The 18,716-nt window shown below is 48.4% G+C and overlaps 1 protein-coding gene and 1 pseudogene across 3 annotated transcripts in view; both read left to right on the forward strand.

Annotated features, from left to right (window-relative positions):
• Positions 1–18,716, forward strand: part of CALY (calcyon neuron specific vesicular protein) — a 45,968-nt gene that overhangs the window by 10,922 nt on the left and 16,330 nt on the right. For 2 of the 3 annotated variants that reach the window (XM_048859109.2, XM_048859108.2), the window contains exon 2: positions 9,581–9,733. In XM_048859109.2, the coding sequence (XP_048715066.1) occupies positions 9,596–9,733 (138 nt within the window). In that variant the 5' untranslated portion in view covers positions 9,581–9,595. The remainder of the gene's footprint in view (positions 1–9,580; positions 9,734–18,716) is intronic. The other variant, XM_048859110.2, reaches the window with a different exon arrangement.
• LOC125640735 (U1 spliceosomal RNA) lies at positions 5,757–5,911 on the forward strand (annotated as a pseudogene).

Here is an 18,716-nt window from a genome sequence, read left to right on the forward strand (position 1 = left end):
GAAGAAGGAGGATCCTGGGAACTACAGGCCAGTCAGCCTCACTTCAGTCCCTGGAAAAATCATGGAGCAGGTCCTCAAAGAATCAATCCTGAAGCACTTGCATGAGAGGAAAGTGATCAGGAACAGCCAGCATGGATTCACCAAGGGAAGGTCATGCCTGACTAATCTAATCGCCTTCTATGATGAGATTACTGGTTCTGTGGATGAAGGGAAAGCAGTGGATGTATTGTTTCTTGACTTTAGCAAAGCTTTTGACACGGTCTCCAACAGTATTCTTGTCAGCAAGTTAAGGAAGTATGGGCTGGATGAATGCACTACAAGGTGGGTAGAAAGCTGGCTAGATTGTCGGGCTCAACGGGTAGTTATCAATGGCTCCATGTCTAGTTGGCAGCCGGTATCAAGTGGAGTGCCCCAAGGGTCGGTCCTGGGGCCGGTTTTGTTCAATATCTTCATAAATGATCTGGAGGATGGTGTGGATTGCACTCTCAGCAAATTTGCGGATGATACTAAACTGGGAGGAGTGGTAGATACGCTGGAGGGGAGGGATAGGATACAGAAGGACCTAGACAAATTGGAGGATTGGGCCAAAAGAAATCTGATGAGGTTCAATAAGGATAAGTGCAGGGTCCTGCACTTAGGACGGAAGAACCCAATGCACAGCTACAGACTAGGGACCGAATGGCTAGGCAGCAGTTCTGCGGAAAAGGACCTAGGGGTGACAGTGGACGAGAAGCTGGATATGAGTCAGCAGTGTGCCCTTGTTGCCAAGAAGGCCAATGGCATTTTGGGATGTATAAGTAGGGGCATAGCGAGCAGATCGAGGGACGTGATCGTTCCCCTCTATTCGACATTGGTGAGGCCTCATCTGGAGTACTGTGTCCAGTTTTGGGCCCCACACTTCAAGAAGGATGTGGATAAATTGGAGAGAGTCCAGCGAAGGGCAACAAAAATGATTAGGGGTCTGGAACACATGAGTTATGAGGAGAGGCTGAGGGAGCTGGGATTGTTTAGCCTGCAGAAGAGAAGAATGAGGGGGGATTTGATAGCTGCTTTCAACTACCTGAAAGGGGGTTCCAAAGAGGATGGCTCTAGACTGTTCTCAATGGTAGCAGATGACAGAACGAGGAGTAATGGTCTCAAGTTGCAGTGCGGGAGGTTTAGATTGGATATTAGGAAAAACTTTTTCACTAAGAGGGTGGTGAAACACTGGAATGTGTTACCTAGGGAGGTGGTAGAATCTCCTTCCTTAGAGGTTTTTAAGGTCAGGCTTGACAAAGCCCTGGCTGGGATGATTTAACTGGGAATTGGTCCTGCTTCGAGCAGGGGTTGGACTAGATGACCTTCTGGGGTCCCTTCCAACCCTTATATTCTATGATTCTATGATTCTATGAAACCTGCGATAAAGTCACCAGAGATGCAATGTGGAAGCAAAGAATGCTGTATACAGCTGTGATTTCCTGGGATATTTAGTAGAAAGGAACGTAAGCCACAAGATTCAGATCCAGATCATTTTCTTAAACTTTTCTATAAAATATCTGCAAAATGCAGCCCAAAGTTTCCTTGTCTCCAGAGAGCTGGCTGTTTTAGGAAAACAAACCAACTAAAGTTGGGCCAAAATTGAGGAAGAAGGTCATACTGGTTTAAAAAAAATGACTTGGTTTAGAGGGGAATTGAAGGCAGCTATATTTAAAAAAAAACCCATAACAAATAGAAGAAAGGAAAAGCTGATAGTAATGAATATAAATCAGAAGTTAGGAATTGTAGAAAAGTGATAAGGGATGTCAATGGAACCAAGGAGAAATCTATGGCCAGCAGAGTTAAGGACAATAAGGAGATTTTAAAACATATTAGGAACAAAATGAATCCTGACAATGGTATCAATCCATTACTGGATGGATGTAGTACAGTAGAACCTCAGAGTTATGAACACATCAGGAATGGAGGTTGTTCGTAACTTGGAACAAAACATTATGGTTGTTCTTTCAAAAGTTTATAACTGAACACTGACTTAATACAGCTTTGAAACTTTACTATGCGGAAGAAAAATACCGCTTTCCCTTTCTTTCTTTCTTTCTTTCTTTCTTTATTGTAGTTTACATTTAACATAATACTGTACTGTATTTGCTTTTTTTTTTTATCTGCTGCCGCCTAATTGTGTACTTCCAGTTCCAAATGAGGTGTGTGATTGGCTGGTCTGTCCGTAACTCTGGTGTTTGTAACTCTGAGGTTCTACTGTAGAATTATCAATAAAAATGCAGAAAAGGCAGAGGTATTCAATAAATATTTATTTGGTACTTAGAGAAAAACAGATGATATACTTTCATCATATGGTGATAACACTCTTCCCATATCACTAGTATCTCTGGAGCATGTTAAACAGAAACTACCAAAGTTGGACATTTTTAAGTTAGCATATCCACATATCTTGCGTCCACGAGTTTTAAAAGAGCTGGCTGAGGAGCACACTGGACCATTAATGTTGAGTTGCAATAAGTCCTGGAGCACGGGGGAAGTTCCAGAAGACTAGAACAAAGCTAATATTGTACCAATTTTTAAAAAGGGTAAATGAGATGAGTTGGGTAATTATTGGCCTGTCAGTCTGACATTGAACCTGGGCAAGGTAGTGGAGCAGCTGATATGGCACTCAATAAAGAATTAAAGTAGAGTAACGTAATTAATGCAAATCATCATGGGTTTATAGAAAATAGATCCTGTCAAACTAATTTAATACCTTTTTTAATAAAATTGAAAGTTTGGTTGATAAAGATAATAATGTTGATGTAACATACTTAGACTTCTCTAAGGCATTTGGCTTGGTACCACACGACATTTTGTTTAAAGATCTAGAACAATGTAAAATTAACATGGGGCACATGAAGTGGATTAAAAACTGGCTAACTGATAGGTCTCAAAATGTAATTGTACAAGGGGAATCATTCTTGAGTGGGTGTGTTTCCATTGATGTCCCACAGTGATGGATTCTTGGTCCTATGCTATTTAACATTTTTATCAATGACCTGGAAGAAAACATAAAATCATCACGATAAGTTTTCAGATGACAAAAAAATTACTGAGGGGGGCTGCGGGTAAGTAATGAAGAGGACAAGTCACTGATGCAGAGTGATCTGCATTGCTTGTAAATTGGGTGCAAGTAAACAATATGCCTTTTAATATGGCTAAGTGTAAATGTTTATATCTAGGAACAAAGAATGTATGCTGTACTTACAGGATGGGGGACTCTATCCTGGGAAGCAGGGACTCTGAAAAAGACTTGCGGGGTCAAGGTGGATAATCAGCTGAACATGAGCTCCCAGTGCAACACTGTAGCCAAAAGCATGAATGTGATCCTGGGATGAATAAACAGGGAATCAAATAGGAGCAGAGACGTTATGTTACCTCTGGATTTGGCATGGAGTGCGACCACTGCTGGAATCCTGTGTCCAGTTCTGGTGCCCATGGTTCAAGTAGCATGCTGATCATTAGAAAGAGTCAGAGAAGAGCCACGAGAATGATTAAAGAATTAAAAAACATCACTTATCATGATAGACTCAAGGATCTCAGTGTATTTAGCTTAATAAAGAAAAGGTTAAGGGATGACTTGATCATAGTCTATAAATACCTACATGGGAAAAAATATTTAATAAAGGGCTTTTCAACCTAACAGAGAAAGGTCTAACACAATGCAATGGCTGGGAGTTGATGATAGACAAATTCAGATTGGGAATAAGGTGTACATTTTAACAGTGAGAGTAATTAACCTTTGGATCAGTTGACGAAGGGTTGTGGTGGATTCACTATCATTGACAATTTTTAAATTGAGATTGGATGTCTTTGTAACAGATCTGGTTTCAGAATTATTTTGGGGCCTGTGTTCTACAGGAGGTCAGACTAGATGATCACCATAATCCCTTCTGGCCTTGGAATCGATGCGTTCTGAGTGCACTTGGCTCATGGCTCTGAGGAGAGCAGGCCTGGGTATCAGACACTGACCAGATGATTTTTCTGTCTGTTGAAGGAATCAGCCCTGTAAATCCCAGTGTCTCATTCACTGGGTGGCATTCACCATAAAAACATAATAACGGCCATATTGGGCCAGACCAAAGGTCCATCTAGCCCAGTATCCTGTCTTCCGACAGTGGCCAATGCCAGGTGCTTCAGAGGCAATGAACAGAACTGGTACTCATCAAATGATCCATCCCCTGTCACCCATTCCCAGCTTCTGGCAAAGAGGCAAGAGACACCATCCGTGCCCATCCTGGCTAATAGCCATTGATGGACCTATTCTCCATGAACTTATCTAGTTCTTTCTTGACCCCTGTTATAGTCTTGGCCTTCACAACTTCCTCTGGCAAGGAGTTCCACAAGGAGTGCATTGTATGAAGAAATACTTCCTTTTGTTTGTTTTAAACTTGCTGCCTATTAATTTCATTTGGTGACCCATAGTTCGTGTGTTATGAAAAGGAGTAAATAACATTTTCTTATTTACTTTCTTCACACCAGTCAATATTTTAGAGACCTCAATCATATCCCCCCTTAGTTGTCTCTTTTCCAAGCTGAACAGTCCCTGTCTTATTAATCTCTCCTCATATGAAAGCCGTTCCATACCCCATATCATTTTGTTGCCTTTTTCTGAACTTTTCCAATTCCAATATATCTTATTTGAGATGGGGCAACCACATCTACACACAGTATTCAAGATGCGGACATACCATGGATTTATTTAGAGGCAATATAATAGGGATATTTTCTGTCTTATTATCTTTCTTAATGATGCCCAACATTCTGTTCACTTTTTTGACTGCCGCTGCACATTGAGTGGATGTTTTCAGAGAACTATCCACACTGACTCCAAGATCTCTTTCTTGAGTGATCACAGCTAATTTAGACCCCATCATTTGGTATGTATATTTGGGATTATGTTTTCTAATGTGCATTACTTTGCATTTATCAACATTGAATTTCATCTGCTATTTTGTTGCCCAGTCACCCAGTTTTGTGCGATCCTTTTGTAGCTCTTCACAGTCTGCCTGGGACTTAACTATCTCGAGTAGTTTTGTATCATCTGCAAATTTTGCCACCTCACTGTTTACCCCTTTTTCCAGATCATTTATGAATATGTTGAATATGTGACAAAGTTCCTGCTCTACCTTGGTGGGTCTTGCGCTTATTGGCAGATTTGCTCGCCTTGGAGCTTCATGGCAGCCCTCAGCTTGGCCGTTTTTCTAAACTCACAGTCCAGGTCGACTCCTCCTGTGTCTGACCAGGAGTTGGGAGGATTTGGGGGGAACCCGGGCCCACCCTCTACTCCGGGTTCCAGCCCAGGGCCCTGTGGAATGCAGCTGTCTAGAGTGCTTCCTGGTACAGCTGTGCGACAGCTACAACTCCCTGGGCTACTTCCCCATGGCCTCCTCCCAACACCTTCTTTATCCTCACCATAGGACCTTCCTCCTGGTGTCTGATAACGCTTGTACTCCTCCGTCCTCCAACAGTCCGCGTTCTCACTCTCAGCTCCTAGTGCCTCTTGCTCCCAGCTCCTCACACGCACACCACAAACTGAAGGGAGTTCCTTTTTAAAACCCAGGTGCCCTGATTAGCCTGCCTTAATTTATTCTAGCAGCTTCTTGATTGGCTGCAGGTGTTCTAATCAGCCTGTCTTAATTATCTGCAGAAGGTTCCTGATTGTTCTGGAACCTTCCCTGTTACCTTACCCAGGGAAAAGGGACCTACTTAGTCTGGGGCTAATATATCTGTCTTCTATACTTACCTGGCAGGGGAGACACCATGATCATGAAGGTGGTTTTCCCAGGATGAGGCTCACTGCGGGTGTGCTGACCACTGCGATTTCCCCAAATGCGGGAAACTCGACTGCATAATTTGTGGTAGTGGGGGACTGCGTTCACGCTCTCCCCTGGAAAAAAAAATTACTCTCCTACAGCCATCTGACCTGACCCTGTCACAAATAGGATTAGGCCCAGTACAGACCCTGGGGGATGCCACTATTTACCTCTCTGCATTCTGAAAACTGGCCATTTATTGCTATCCTTTGTTTCCTGTCTTTTAACCAGTTACCAATCCAACTACACCGGCCCTCTCTGTGCCATACGTTAGTGCAGAGGTACAGGGCAGAAGGAATCACTCTCTCATCATGCATCAGTCTGTGTAGATGGCACAGAGGCTGTTTATAATTGTGGAGTACAGGGGAGGACTGAGGTTTATTACAAAGAAGGTCTTGTAAACAGAAAGAGCATGTGGCCCGGGGGGCAGGTTTAATAGCGATGCCTGATGCACTCGGGAAGTGGATATAGCTGGTTAATGAGGGGTCCCTGCTCCTGGCACCCCTGTCTGTGGCTGGTACATGCACAGTGGGACCCCAGCTGGTACATGCACAGTGCTGGGTCGCAGGGAGCACACATCCAGCACTTTCTGACTCTAGAGAGGTTGTGTGGCTTGTCGGGTCACTGCTGAGCTTCATGGGTCAGAGAAGTTCTGGGTGCTGGATGTGACCCTGGATGCTAAATAGCCTTCCCAGCCATGCCCTTGTCCCATCTTCCTGTCTTGCCGTACACCAGAGCCAGCAGCTGGGATTCGTTATCAAACATCCCATAAGGCCCTATAAGGAATCAGAAGGAAGGAACATAAACAGATGAATGACTTCACCTGGCACAAGCTGCTCTCTTTCTCCTAGAGTGGAATCTGATTCTGGACTGACCCTGTGACACTCCCCCAATGACAAAGGAGAAGGAAATGGACAGAAAGACAGGGAGAGCCGCTGGGACCCTGTGTCAGTAGAATGGGAGGGTTGGGAGGCCTGAGCACTGCTCAGGCAGGAGGAATGTATGGAAATTGCCTGTGAACAAATAACTGACAATAGCAATTATGGCGGGGCTCTGAACTGGGGGCTGTTCTGTGCCCCAGCCGCTCCCCATCCTGATCTCTTAAGCCATTCCCAGGAGAGGGAATGTTCTGTGGGAGTGAGGGCTGAGAGTACATATTAGTGATTTAATGATGAACACTTTCCCAGGGACATTGCAATTATTCCCTAAACAAGAATCAGAAACCCTGGGCATTCAGAGCTAATCTTAAATGGGAAAGAATCCCAGAAGGTCAGGAAATGTGTGGCGAAGGTGTTCAAACAGCTGTAACTGGCCCTCCTTTTTTTTTGTTCTTTTCTTATTTAAGGACTGACCCTATGACTGATGGTTTGTGCTATTGGAGGTGGGAATGGACGGCTTTCGTTTAGGGCTTTAAAAACTCATGGACAATGGCAGGGCACAGCCTGAGGCCAGGTGTAGCCTGAGAACTTTTGCCAGTATAGTAATGATGGTCTAGCTAGTTGGTATAGTTACATGGCAATACCCTCACTCGTGTAGACAAGACCTGAGTTTGGAAAAGACATGGGGGTAGAGGTTTGGATAATCAGCTGAGTACGAACACCCAGTCCGATGCTGTGACCAAAAGGGCTAATGCGATCTTTGGATGCATGAACAGGGGAATCTCGAGTAGGTGTAGCAAGGTTATTTTACCTTCATATTTGACACTGGTGCAACCGATGCTGGAATACCGTGTCCAGTTCTGGTTCCCACAATTCAAGAAGGATGTTGAAAAGTAGGAGAGGGTTCAGAGAAGAGCCACGAGAATGATTCAAAGATTAAAAAACCTGACTTATAGTGATGGACTCCAGGAGCTCAATCTATTTAGTTTAACAAAAAGGTTAGGGGTGATTCAATTATAGTCTGTAAGTACCTACATGGGGAACAAATATTAATAATGGACTCCTCAATCTAACAGAGAAAGGTATAACATGATCCAATGGCTGGAAGTTGGAGTTAGACAAATTCAGACTGGAAATAAGGCATACATTGTTAACAGTGAGGATAATTAACCATTGGAACAATGTACCAAGAGTCGTGGTGGATTCTCCATCACTAGCAATTTTTAAATCACGATGTTTTTCTAAAGAACTGTTCTAGGAATTATTGTGGGGCAGTTCTCTGACCTGTGTTATGCCGGAGGTCAGACTAGATGGTCACAGTGGTCCCTTCTAGCCTTGGAATCTAAGAATAACTGTCCCATGCCCCAGTCTCTTCGATCCTCATCTCTTTGACATCTGTTGTCACCATGTCTCTGAGGTGTTTGCATCCTAGGGCTGAAAAAGTCAGGTGTTTTGAAAGAGCTCTTTGGGGCTGATCTTGTCTCTTTGAGCTGCTCACATTTCTGAACGACATCACAAAACCATGCTGAAAATAAAGCGGACCACTTGCAAAGCAGAATGCTTAAAGTCAGGCTCCGAAGCCCACCCATATCTAGGCACCTGGAGCCAGATTTTCAAAGAGTTCAGCATCTGACAGCTCCTATTTAAAGCACCTCAATGGAGCAGACAGATTTTTGAAAGTGACCAACCCTCAGCAGAGTTTTTGAATAATAACTGGAGAGGTTGAGCAGCCTGCAAGCCTGGCCTCTGTATCTAAGTGCTGAAGAGCTTGTGCTCACTGGACTTTTGCACATCCCATGGATTGATTGCCAATTATCTCAAAATACTTACCATGTATGGGCTGGTTCTGCTCTAGGGGCCTGACGCTGCCCTCAGAGCACCTGCTAAGCTCCTGCCAAAATCCATGGACTTCCCGTCCTGCCAACTTTGGGAATGTTGTCACAAGTCTTGCAGTAGTTGGTGCTTTTCGTAAAGCCCCAGCTCTGGAGTCAGAGGAATCCCAGCTTTCACTTTTAAAAAAGTTTTAGCCCTTCTGATTGCGTAGGAAAGCATGACCCAAGTGTGTCCTAGGGGCAACAAAACAAACCCAGCATTGACTATTAAACAAACCTCCTGGTTTTAACCCAGTACCCTGACTTTGGGACCCGACTGATGGGTTTTGAACCCTTGGAGATGCTGGCACATGCATGCATGAGCCCTTGCTCCAGTCAGGTTGGTTCTGAGCTGTAGTTTGTTTCTGGCTAGTTCAGGAGAGCTGCGCTCCGCCTGTGCGGTGTGTGTTTTTATGGCTTTGAGAGAGATTTTGGGAGGCTTGGGCAGCTGACCGGTAGCACATTCATAATGTCATGGCAGGAATCACCGGAGGTGCCGTTACATACAGCCTGCAATTTCCTGTTCTCAGCCTGCCAGCAGTGTTCAGTCTTGGAAGGAATGCAGTGTCGTCATTCCATCAGTGTTACGGTTTCTTTGTAGGGGAGCTGTGCAAGCAGCAAGAGGCAGAGGGATTGCTCTGCCCCAGTCACTCCGACTAGACCCCTTCCATGAGCCACAGTTGCTCCCCAGGCACTGGGCGTCAGTGTTGGGCACTTAGCTAAGGGGCTGGGAAGGGGAGGCTGGCAGTGGGTGGAGTCTTCTTACTGCTGTTCGGATATGCAAACAGCTGGCAACAGGCATGGTACAAAGTCACCGATCCACCCAGCTCTGAACCTGGTGGCACTAGGTCCAGATCTGAACGTATGGACCCAGCCCCTCTCTGGGAACACAGAGGGATGCTTCAGTGATCACGGCCTGACAAAACGGGTAACCCGCAACTGTCTCTGGAAACTGAGCAACTGTCTGACCTGTTGCCTCTCCCTCCTTCCGTCTCAGCAGCGTTATCTGACCATGGTGAAACTGGGCAGCAATCTCTGCGAGAAGCCGGACAAGGAGCAGGGCGCCGGCAGCAGTGATGACAGCTTTGACAACATCCCTTTGATAACACCACTGGATGTCAATCAGCTACAGCAGCCCTTCCCTGACAAGGTAATACCAGTGGCGCCCCTCGGTGGCCAACACCAAGTGCAAGTCCCCTCTGCCCCTGCTGGCCCCCTCACACTGTCTGATGGGGCAGCGGTGGTGCTTTGCAGCCTCATTTGCCCCTCAGGAGGTATTAACCACTTCCTGATTTTCCCAGGGCCCTGTGCTGTGTGTGAAACCAGCAGCCAAGCCCAGCATGCCCCCTGTGCCCGCAATCCCACTGCTGGGGCTGGTTTGCTCAAGGAGAATTGGACTGTGCCAGTCAGGATGCACGCAGCCATGCCCCCACACGTGCAGGGGAACTCAATGATAGTCAGCGCAGCAGAATCCACCCCGGGCCAATGACAAAGGGGCCACGGTTTCCTTCGTGAGTGAAAATTAACTCATGCAATTTTTTTCCGAAACGGAAAAAAAAATGAAGTGAATAAAATTGAGTTTCTTATGGATTCGGTTATGTGGGGGCGTGATTAGCCAGGGGCGCCTCACCTTTTTCCATAGGAGAGCCAAGCTCTCAGACGGTGTAAATTGGGCTCTTTGTGCCAGCTGGGGACCTGGCCCAGAATTGCTCTCTGGCCATGGTGTCTGTGCCTCTTTATTTGCTGGTTCCAGAACATGGACAGATGCTGTGCTTAGCCCGTAGCTAAGCTTTGAGACTAAAGCTAGCATTCAGAACTGGCAGCACCCTGATAGCAGCTGCATCTCCCCATCACTGCAGGCCCCTCGCTCTCCCAAGGTAGGTTCCTCCCCCTGGGGCTCACTGAGCAAACATGTCATCTACATGCTGGCTAACCAGTGTGTGCAAGCCAATGTGTGCAAATAGGTCTCTGGTTCTGTGCAACACTTTTGTTTCCCAGGAGTGAGGGATGAACACTTTTGTAGAAACGAACCAATCCAGGGAAATCCAAACTTCTTTGTGAACAGTTGGCAAACACAACAATGGGCTAGAGCCACCAGACAAGCCATCGGTTGTGGCAGAGGTGAGCAGCCCATCTTTGCCTGGGAAATATGAGGAACAGCAAGTCTTGAAGGCCCTGGGCCTTAGTCTCATTTGCACTAAGGTCGCTATATGTTGCTGTGCCACTGTAAAGGGGCCTTACAGTGTGCATATGTACCCTGCCAGAGCAAATGATGGAAAGGCTCCTTGGTGTGAATGAGATTCAGCCCCTGTGTGTTTGCTGGGGCCTCTGTGGAGGGCTGGAGGACAAGGCTGGAGTGAGGCAGGAAGGCAGGAAGCAGGACCGGGTGGGAAGGCGGGGCTCAACAGTCAGGCAAATAGGCAGGGTCCTATTTCCCATAGTAGCAGCTAGTCAAAATTCTAATACTTGCTCAGAAAAGTTCCTGTATCTCTTTCTGGTTTATATAGAGCTTCCCAGCCAATCGGTGGGCTTGTGAGCTTTGTGAGTCAGGAGCTTTGTGGGCAGGGCCCTTTGTGAGGTAGAGCTTTACTGGCACCCTTCTCCAGTCATTCAGGGGAATGGCTGGGTAGTGGCCATAGTCTGAGGAGTACTGCCCGGGTTCGAGGCCTGCCATCTCACACCTCATTCCTTCTCCTAGAGCACCCTTGGGCGGTCATGGGCCAGGTTTTCCAGGGTGGTTTTTGTGGAAGGCATTGACCAGGTCCAGGAGTATGGACAGTGTCCACCAGTTCCCAGGAGCGCTCTTCAAGACCATAGCCTTTCCAATTCACAGAATAACCGAGTCAACCCCATCTGATTCTGGCCTCAAGGATCTTCTGGACAATATACTGCCCTTCCCACACGTACTGGTGGGAGGGGCAGTTTGGAGTGGTGAGGGAATTGGTCCTGAATGTGGGGTTTTAGGAGTGAAATATGGAAAACTGTTTTATTCAGAGAGAACCGGGAAAGTCGAGTTCAAGTTGACTGCATTGATTTGCTGGTGAACTTGGTAGGGGCCAAAGAACTGGTAGTTCAGCTTATGAGATGGCCTGTCTGCATGTAGCTTTTTCATTGAGAGCCATACCTTCTGGTCTAGTGGAAGGGCGGGACCCTCCTGTTGTCATCGGTCTGCATGTTGTTTCTAGCTCTTCTAGGTGTCCTCCAGGCAAACTTTTGGGTCACTTTGGGTTTGATATATCTGTTGTATCCAGTCCAGGGCTACTGGGTTGTGGAAAGTTGCAGGTAGCTCTGGGTATAACCAAGGGTGGAACACATAGTTTGAAAAAAAAAAGGGTGGGGGGGGGCTTTGACCCATAGATACATGTTCTGAGTTATTGTATGCAAACTCAGGATGAGGTAGGAGCAAGGACCAGTCATTCTGGTGGAAGTTTACAAAGCATTAAATCTACAGCTGCAGGATGTGGCTGGTTCTCTCTGCTTGACCGTTTGTCCAAGGGTGGTAGGTGGAGGCAAGGCAGGACCAGATGTCCAAAATCCAGAGAACTTCTTGCCAGAAGCAGGAGATAAATTGCACACCACACTCAGAGATGATGCGCTGTGGGAGACCATGGAAGCAGGCAACTTGGTCCACCCAGAGCCAGGCAGTTTCCTGAGAGGAGAGTAGGCCAGTGCAGGGGATGAAGCATGCCATCTTTGTGAGGTGGTTCACAATTGTCAGGAAGGTCATGAACCCACTAAAATTGGGTAGTTCTACTACAAAATCTAAGGCAGTGACTGTCCAGGGGTCAGGTGGAGTGTGGACGGGTTGTAGGCATCCAAGGGGATTATTGTGCAGTGTTTTGGAGCAGACATTTACATTGTACAGGCCTACACTGTAACCCACATGTGAGGCCACCAGAAGACATGAGAGAGAGATGCTGAGTTTTAAAGCAGCCAAAATGTCTGCCAGGAGGGAGTCATGACTTACCTGCAAGACTGTAGTCCTCAGAGGCTGGGGTGAAAATATATACACCTTTTTTGTAGGTTATGCAATCTTCTTGGTGGGAAGCTGCACCCAGAAAGGTATGAGGCTTGAGGATGCATGAGGTTTTCGGGTTCAAGTCCTTTAGGTCAGTGTAATATTTGCCCTTCGAGGACAAAGTGTCCTTGCTATTTTTCCTGGATGATAGGAGGTTATGAAATCAAAGGGCAAAAAAAAAAAAATAAAAGGCCCGCTGAAGTTGTCACTGGTTGAGGGCCTTGGCACTGCACAGATATTCAAGCTTGTATGATTAGTGTACACCTGGACAGGATACCAGGCCCCTTCTAGATAGTGACGCCACTCTTCAAAGGCAGTCTTAATTGCTAGGAATTTTATCCAAAAGCTCATTATTTTGCTCTGTGAGTAGGAGTTTCCTAGAATAGAAGGCGGGCACGGATGTAGCAGTTGTTGAGAACAGCACTTTGGGATAGCGCTGCTCTGATTGTCACATTGGAAGCACCCACTGTGGTGAAGAAGGTGTGCGAGGTGTCGGGGTGGACCAATATCGGAGCAGAGGTAATTGTGAGTTTGAATTGCTTGAAGGCCTGCTGGGCCTTGGGAGACCAAAGGAACCTGGTGTTTTTGTGGAACAGGGCAGTGAGAGAGGTGATTCTCTCTGAGAACTTTGGCATGAACCCCAGGAGACACTGTCGTTCACAAACGCTCTGTGGCACCACCCACTGGAGGACTGCTGTTACCTTGCACACGTCCAGGCCAGTACCAGCAGGGGATAGGATGAACCCCAGGAATTTTATGGGGGCTGAGGAAAGGCCTATTTTTCTAGCTTAGCCCATAGGCCATGTTGGCATAACCTCTTCAGGACAGAATGGACGTGCATTCTATGGTGTTCGTCCTTGTCTGAAAAAATAAGTGTGTCATACAGGTTTGCTACCCTGTATTGGTCCACAATGTCTTGGAGCACACCATTAATACAATGCTGGAACATCACAGGTGTGTTTGTCAAACCAAAGGGCATCAAGAGATATTTAAAGCGACCTTAATGCGTTCAAAAGCTGGTTTTCTATTCGTCCCCAGCTCTAATGCGTACTAGGCTGCATGCCCCCCAGACTCTAGTGTTGTAAATACCCAGGCGATGCTCATGCAGTCCATTAGCTCAGGAATTAGTGGTAACAGGTATCAGTCTCTAATGGTGACCTGATTCAGGGCCTGATAGTCCATACGTAGTCAGAGGCTTCCATCTTTTTTTAAACAGAGGTCTAGTGCCCCACCAGTCAACATGGATTTACAAATAAAGCCCTTGGCTAGGTTCTCCTGAAAGTAGGTATGCAGCGTGGCTAGATCGGACTCCAACATGGCGTAGAGGTGCCCGAACAGAATGTTTACTACTGGTTGTAGCTTGATCAGGCAAGCTGAGTCCCTGTGCGAGGGCAAGGTGTCTGCGTTCTTTTTTTCAAAGACATCTCTGCAGTCACTGTATTGGGATGACAGTTGAGGACCAGAATCAGTGGGTGGCTCTGCTGGGCCAGCTACCCTGGCATGAAACTGCTGGGAAACTACTGCCCATTTCCTGGGGTCAAGCAGTGCTGGAGACAGTCAGGTGCCAAGCCAAAGATCACAGCTGGAATCGGTGTGGGGGTAGGGCGTAGGAATGGGAACTGGGAACAGACACCGATTTGGGATAAGGAGAACAGGAACCAGGAACAGGTGGGAAGGCAGGGCTCAGGAGAAAGGCAAGTAGGCAAAATGTCCATAGTAGCAGCCAGCCAATGATTCCTCTGTGTAACCCTTCTGCCCGTCAGAGTTGGCAGCAACAAGGGCCGGGTTCAATATCTAGGGGTTCCATTCCAATAACACAATGCAAACCGGCTCGAGCCCCCACCCAGTGACCTGGGACAAATATATACCACCCCCGCTGGGCGCCTCCAAGAGGCAATACTTCCCCTCTCGCAAGCACATGGTCTGAGTGTAGCAAAAGCCTTTTAATAACAGAGAGAAACAATGTGGCATTATGTTGGGGAAACACCACCAACAGGATTCATAACACAACCCATGAGCAAAAAAAAGAACCCACCCCAGGCAAATTGGGGCATGCCCTTTTCCCTTTGGTTCTTGAGTCCAGCAACCCCAAATCACCCAAAGTCCCAAAAGTCCAATGCCCCAAAAGTCTCTGACCCTGGTCAGGGCAGCCCCAGAGTTCGAAAGTTTATCTGCGGAGCTTTACCTCCCAACCTGGGTGGAAATGGGACGGGGGTAAGAGGCACCTTACGTGATCTGAAGCTGACCGCCCCATAGCTCCATAGCGGCACTCCGCTCCGCCAGCCGCCCCACAAACTCCTTCGCTCAGCTGCACTCCGCTCCGCCAGCCGCCCCACAAACTCCTTCGCTCCGCTCCGCCAGCCGCCCCACGAACTCCTTCACTCAGCTGCGCTCTGCTCCGCCAGCCGCCCCACGAACTCCTTCGCTCAGCTCCACGGCCCACAAGCCGCTCCTGCCATCCACACACTGCTCCGCGTCGAACTGCTTCACCAGCCGTCCCGCAAACTGCTCCACAATATATCTTCAGGCTCCCCCACTACTTAACACAACACTCAGTGATTTCAGCTCTTAGGTGAATTCAGCTTGTAGTAGGGGAGCCCCAGTGCTGGTGCACTGTCAGCCCAAAGTGAGCTCAGCAGCCTGTAACTAGACTTCTAATGAAATCAAAATTAGCTCTGATATTCCACAGTGGAGAGAGGAGGAAGTGCAATTAGCATGTAAGGCCCTCACCAAGGGGCCCATGCCACCAAGTATTAATACTTGTCCCCAGCCTCTCTCCATTCACACAGTTTTGGAACCCATGATCCTTGCCTAGCGAGTGCTACTTAGTTGATGGTGAATCCCTCCATCATAACAAAAGGCCACATACAGTTCCAAGCACAGTTCCCATAATCAGGGTAATAACAATTTATTCTTCCTGCCCCAATAACAGAGACACTGGGGATCCCACAGCAGCCAAAGTGACCATTTGGGCAGCTATGGTCTCATTCTAGGTGGGGTGGGTGTGCCTATGCAAATGAGATCGGCCCCTGAAGTTCTTTTCCACAATTTGCCACACCTCACCACCAGATGTCAGGGTGGAGCTCATCCTGACACTGCTTACATCTGCTTGCTCAGACAACTTCCTGTGCCTCTTTTCTGGTTTAAGTAGAGCTCCCCAGCCAATCGGTGGGGCTGAACATCTCCCCCAGTCAGGAGCTTTGTGGGTAGTTAGGGCCTTTTGTGAGCTATAGCTTTGCTGGCCCCTTTCTCCAGCCAGTCAGGTGAGCTGCTGGGGGGTGGCCATGGTCTCAGCACTACCTGAGGACTCGTGGCATGTGTTCGAGGCCTGTGTTCCCTTACAGACCTCTGATCGGACCATCCAGGCGTGTCTGTCAGGAATGCATGTTAAACCATCTTTGACCAGAGTAAACCTGATGGGACTCAGCCTCCCATGTCGGCCTTATCGAAATGCTCATGCAGTTGGCTTTTTCCAACCAAAAACCATTGTTGGAAAAATGGCCGACCAGCTGTTGGCTGAGCGCCCTCTGCCTGATGGCCAGAGTTGGTGCCTTTGGGTTGGGGACTTTGGGCTGTCTCTGGCGTCTCTCCCCTTAAGCCCAATTTCTCAGTTGTGTTTTGGATGGACAGTCTTTGCTCCTCTCTGCTAATCTGGGGTCAGTCACTGGGGGGAGCGAGTGTCTCTGCATTTCAGTCTCCCCTGGCCCTGGCTTCTCCATCACTCCTCTCGCTTTGTGCTTCGTGGCCCCCGTTCTCCGCTGCAGCAGAGGAGCGCTTGGACAGAGCGGAGAGTGGGAGTGCAGAGAGCCAGCGACAGCTTCAAGCCCCTTGGCTGCCCAGCCCTGGAGAAGGTTAGACCCGTGGGGACTTATTGTAATGTCACCAGAATAAGCCTGGGCCCACAACACCCTGACCGCACCCTCTCCTCATAATTGGTATGGGGAGAGGGTGTGGAAAGTGGCTATGTGATCAGAGAGTCCCCAGCATGGGGAGCTCTGCTGGGAATCTCTAGCTTTTCCATGCCGCATAAGAGGCTGTGTCTGACCAGAGAATATGGCCCAGTGTCTCCTGTGTCCCACTTCTCCCTCGGCATGTGGTGAGAGTTTGCCTTGGCTTTGCGCACATCTCTGTTGGGGGCCCGATGCCAGGCTGCCGGTCATGGGCAGGGAGTCATAGTTTGCTGTTGCCTTATCTCTGTTGGTGCCAGTCACTCATCTGTTGGCCTCCAGCGTCACTGGTTCTGGAGATGGAGAGGAGCCAAGTTTGGGTGAGGATGTACAGAAATGAATGAGGGCTCGCTCTGGACTGAGTGTGTGACTTTGGGTTGGGGGGTATTTGCTGCTGCAGCTGGGGTGGTACCAAGGGGCTGGTGTCCTCATGCGGTGTTGATCGAGGGATCACAGCTGTTCTTACCAGGAGTTCAGGGCACAGACTTTGTTGGCACATTTGCTTTTGGGAGTTTTCTCTCAGTCAGGGTGATCGGCTGTTACCATTGGGCCCAGACCTCGCTCTTTATTGGAGAAGGAGTTGCGTGACGTGGCAGAAGGGCATCAGCCAAGGGCTGTATTCATCCAGTGGTTTTTTTATGGCACAGGAGGTCTGTAGGGCTTCTCTGGGGCCGTGACAGACAGTCTGCAGCTCCTCCGGCCATCTCCACACTACAAAATTATGACGACCTAACTTATGTCACATACAGCCACCGCGGTTATTAAATCGCTTGTGTGTGTGCACACTCGACTTCTTGTGCCAGCGGTGCATGTCCTCACCAGGAGTGCTTGTGTTGATTGCATTGTCAGCATGGGGACGGCTGCAGGAGGCCAGTAACAGTCGACATAAGCAGCACAGTGTCTACACTGACACCTCGTCAACCGAATGACATTGAGCATGACTCCATGCTGCTCAGGGAGGTGGCGTCACTAAATCGGCATCAAGAGGCATTGAAATGGGCGGGAGCCAAATTGAAGTGAAGACACTTCCACAGCTAGGTTGATGCGAGGCAGCGTACACCGACCTAACCGTGTAACATAGACCAGGCCTCCATCCGTCTGGTGAAGCGTGCGTGTAGCACACGTTGTGATCAGCTGCTGCTGGGTGCCTGCAGGCAGAGAGGACTTTCGTGGGGCCCTTCAGGGCTTGACTCTGAACTATCCTGGGGTTTGTTATTTTCCAGGTTATCCCTGGTTGGCACATTCTCCTGTGAGCGGTCATGAGAGGACACTAGAGTAACGTGCTGGGGAGTGGGTGTGACAGGTCCCCACTGCACTGATCTGCTGAGGCTATGTGCCTGTTACAGCCCCAGCTACGCAGCCTTTTGCTTTTTGCCCTGGAGGTCCCCACTTCAATCCCCAGGGTGCTGACTGTCACAACAGCAGGACCCCGCCACCAGCATTCTGCACACCCTGTGGCCCCAGTTCTCGGCTGCCTGGTGCCCCAAGCGAAGGGAGGGCAGAGTGCTCACCCCCAGTTTGTGCTGGGGTCTGACCACATCAGGTGCAGGGAAGGCTTTTGGGCCAGTTTCTCAGCCCCACTCCATCCCATTTACATTGCTCCTGCAGAGCTTCAGGGATAGAGAACTGCACCGACAGGCCAGCAGGCTAATCCCTTTGTACAGCGACACCCTGGCAGGTGTGGACCTGCGTGTGCCAGCCGAATCTCATTTCCTCTTGGCCTTCCCAGAAATAAGGTGCACTTTTTTAACAGCGAGGGTAATTAACCATTGGATCAACTGACCAAGTGCCATGGTGGATTCTCCATGGCTGGCAATTTTTAAATCAGGCTTGGATGTTTTCCTACAAGATCTGCTCTAGGGGCAGGGACAGGTCTCTGGCCTGTGCTGCACAGGTGGTCAGACAAGATGATCACAGTGATCCTTTGGCCTTGGGATCTATGACGCTGTGAACATGAATCCCCCGCTGTGATGCAGTGCCCAGGGCGGTCAGCCTCTGCAGGCTCCACTGTGCCTCTGCAAGCTAGCGATGGGCCCGCTCCAGCCGCTGAGTCCTCCAAGCGTCCCCTGGAGCGTCCAGCCCCTGGTCCAGTGGACACTCACAGTATTCACAGATACACTGATCCCAAAGGAACAGTGCCCCCAGCCTACCAGTTCCATCTCAGATCA

Source organism: Caretta caretta, chromosome 7 (genome assembly GCF_965140235.1).
Source record: "Caretta caretta isolate rCarCar2 chromosome 7, rCarCar1.hap1, whole genome shotgun sequence".
Classification (NCBI taxonomy): domain Eukaryota; kingdom Metazoa; phylum Chordata; order Testudines; family Cheloniidae; genus Caretta; species Caretta caretta.